This window comes from Galeopterus variegatus, unplaced genomic scaffold, assembly GCF_000696425.1.
Source record: "Galeopterus variegatus unplaced genomic scaffold, G_variegatus-3.0.2 Scaffold1135, whole genome shotgun sequence".
Taxonomy (NCBI): Eukaryota; Metazoa; Chordata; class Mammalia; order Dermoptera; family Cynocephalidae; genus Galeopterus; species Galeopterus variegatus.
The window spans coordinates 442,284-444,795 of record NW_007727246.1 but is presented as its reverse complement, the minus strand read 5'-3'; the positions used below and the strand labels follow the sequence as shown (position 1 = coordinate 444,795).

General features: G+C 49.0%; 1 protein-coding gene across 1 annotated transcript in view; it reads left to right on the top strand.

The window, feature by feature from the left end:
- The first annotated feature begins 1,419 nt into the window (after nt 1-1,419).
- PDIA4 (protein disulfide isomerase family A, member 4) overlaps nt 1,420-2,512 on the top strand; it is a 51,457-nt gene continuing 50,364 nt past the window's right edge. The window contains exon 1 of the mRNA XM_008575106.1: nt 1,420-1,795. Within this exon, the coding sequence (XP_008573328.1) occupies nt 1,420-1,795 (376 nt within the window). The remainder of the gene's footprint in view (nt 1,796-2,512) is intronic.

The following is a 2,512-nucleotide window of genomic DNA, read 5'->3' as shown; positions in this document are numbered from 1 at the left end:
CTTCAGTGAGTTTTGGGGGACATAGTTCTATCTGCTACAGCATCTATCCCATTTGAAAGATCTAATGGAATCTTTCAGCATGATCCCTGCATAGCAACAAACTTTTTCTTAGATTAGAACTGCCTGATTGAATCCTCCAACTCCTCCCAAGTCTTTTAAAAGAAATCTTCACATTAAGTGGCTCGAGGGCCCTTTGGGAGTGCTATGGGTTGAATGTGCCCCCCAAAAGTTCATGTATTGGAAACTTGACTCCCATTGTAAAGTTTAAGAATGTGGGAAATCCAATTATGGTATTTGAAAGTTGGGAGCATTAAAAGGTGATTAGATTGTGAGGACTGTGCCCTTGTGAATGGTTTCATCCATTCATGGAGTAATGGGCATGGTCCGATGACTTTATAAGGACAGCAAGTAAGATTAGCTCTCTTGTTCAGTCCATTCTCACCATGTCACACCCCAATCTCCATGGGACCCTGTAGAGAGTTCCCACCAAGGAGAAGGCCCTCACTAGATGTGTTCCCTTGACTTTGGACTTCCCAGCCTCCAAAATTGTAAGAAATAAATTTTGTTTCTTTATAAATTACCCAGTTCCAGGTATTCTGTTATAAGCAACAGAAGCAAATAGAAACAAACGAATATTGGGAGGCAATGAAGATTCCTAGTACTAGGGAATCCTGACAACTACAGTGGTAGCAACCAAGGCAGTGATATGAACGCCCCTTGTGGTAACACTCAAAATAAGAGTGTGGGACGAAGTAGTCAGAGAAGCACAATGCATGGTGTCAAGGGAGTTTCAGAATGAGGAAATGGTCACTAGTTACAAAGAGATAATGGGATAAGGACCAATGAAAGCACACAAGTAGGCCAGTTGGTAATAACTGGCTTTCTTCGTGAAAGTTCAGTTGGGATGTGAAAAGAATGAATCGGAACCATTCCAATCTGAATATTGTTAAATTTTCCTGCGGCCAGTACCACCTCCAGTATTTATAAAGGAGATGCTTAAAATATCATTTCACTGCAGGATGAGGAATTTTTTATCACACCCTGCCCCCTCCCCCATCCCCCAGTTCCTCGTAGGAGGAAGCTGGAGGAATTGTTCTGAGCTCAACGTAGTCCAAATATTTCCTGAAGCGTTGAAAACCACCATGGTGAGTAGGTTAGTGGTGGAGAGGTGGATGGAGTAGTGAATCAGCTGTGCAACGACACAACTTCATTTTGAAGAGTGGCAGTTTGGAGTAGCAAAAATTGAGGCAGAAAAAGGCAACCTTGCACATGATCCAATTCCCTGACTTATATACCGATCAATTGCAGACCCAATCCTTTGTAACCCCCAAAGGAGGAAGGGGTCAGAGCTATGGAGAGTCTGCAACAATTGCAGTTCTCCGCGTGCAGAGATCCAGGGAGATCGGAGTCGGTTTCAGGATGCATAGGGCAGCGCGACGTCTCGGGAGGCTCTTGGCTCCTCCGGCCTGCGGGTGGCGCTGTGGGCGCCGAGCGGAGCGTGTGCAAGAGCAGGAGACGATCCTGGATGCCCTGCGGGACCCTGAGAGTCGCGCCGGGCTGGAGAGGGGCTGGAGCGCGCAGGCCCCGCTCTCGGAGGACCGCCCCGCTCCCGGCAGCCTGCGCAATTCCGGACCGCGGGCGACAGCGACTCGGCCCCCGGGGAGGGCTCCTGACGCCCGACTGGAGCACAGACTCCGGCCGAGAACCTTCCCCATGAGCTCCGCCCCGGGTCTCGGGCCCTCGCTGGGCAGGCGCAGGGGGGGCTCGGCTACGCAGTATCTTCAGGTGCCATCAGGTGCGGGGCGGGGGGACGGTCCTTGGGCCCGGCAGGACGGAGCAGAGTCGGGCTGTCCAGGCAGGGAGAGCCTGAGGCTGTCTGGACTGACTGTAAGGTCTGCAGCCCTGGCTCGCGCCCCGGAGTCTGCAGAAACGGCCGCGAGGGCAGGCAGCGGGCCCAGCCCTAGACCCTAAGTTCCTGGAAGCAGACTTTGATTTTTCATCTTTGTTACTCGTCCAGTGTGGGGTCCCAGTGGGTGCTCTACGAATGCTTGGGAAGCAATGAATGAATGAATGAGTCCCATGCATATGCTGCTGATTTTACTATCCGTCCAGAGCTTTCTGAGTGTGCCTGCTCCAGTGGAGCTCAGCTGGCGGTCTCAGAGACTGCTCGGAGTACTACTGGTGAGGTACAGATTGGGAGAAAAAGAACAGAGGAAATTATGGATGAGAAAAGGAAAGGATTCCCATAAGGGGACATACGAAAGAAAATACAATACTGAATTTGCTATCTAAAGAGACTGTCATTTTAATTACAGATCTTTAAAAAGTTGTAATGATGGTTGCAACTCTTAGTTTCATGTCTTTCAAACACCCCAAGGGGTGACAGTAACTCAGTTTCTTAACACTTAGCCTAAACTCAAACTGTGTTTCCCAAAAAACATGACAATTAATTTCTTTCTTTCTTTTTTTTTTTTTAAAAAAAAGATGACCGGTAAGGGGATCTCAACCCTTG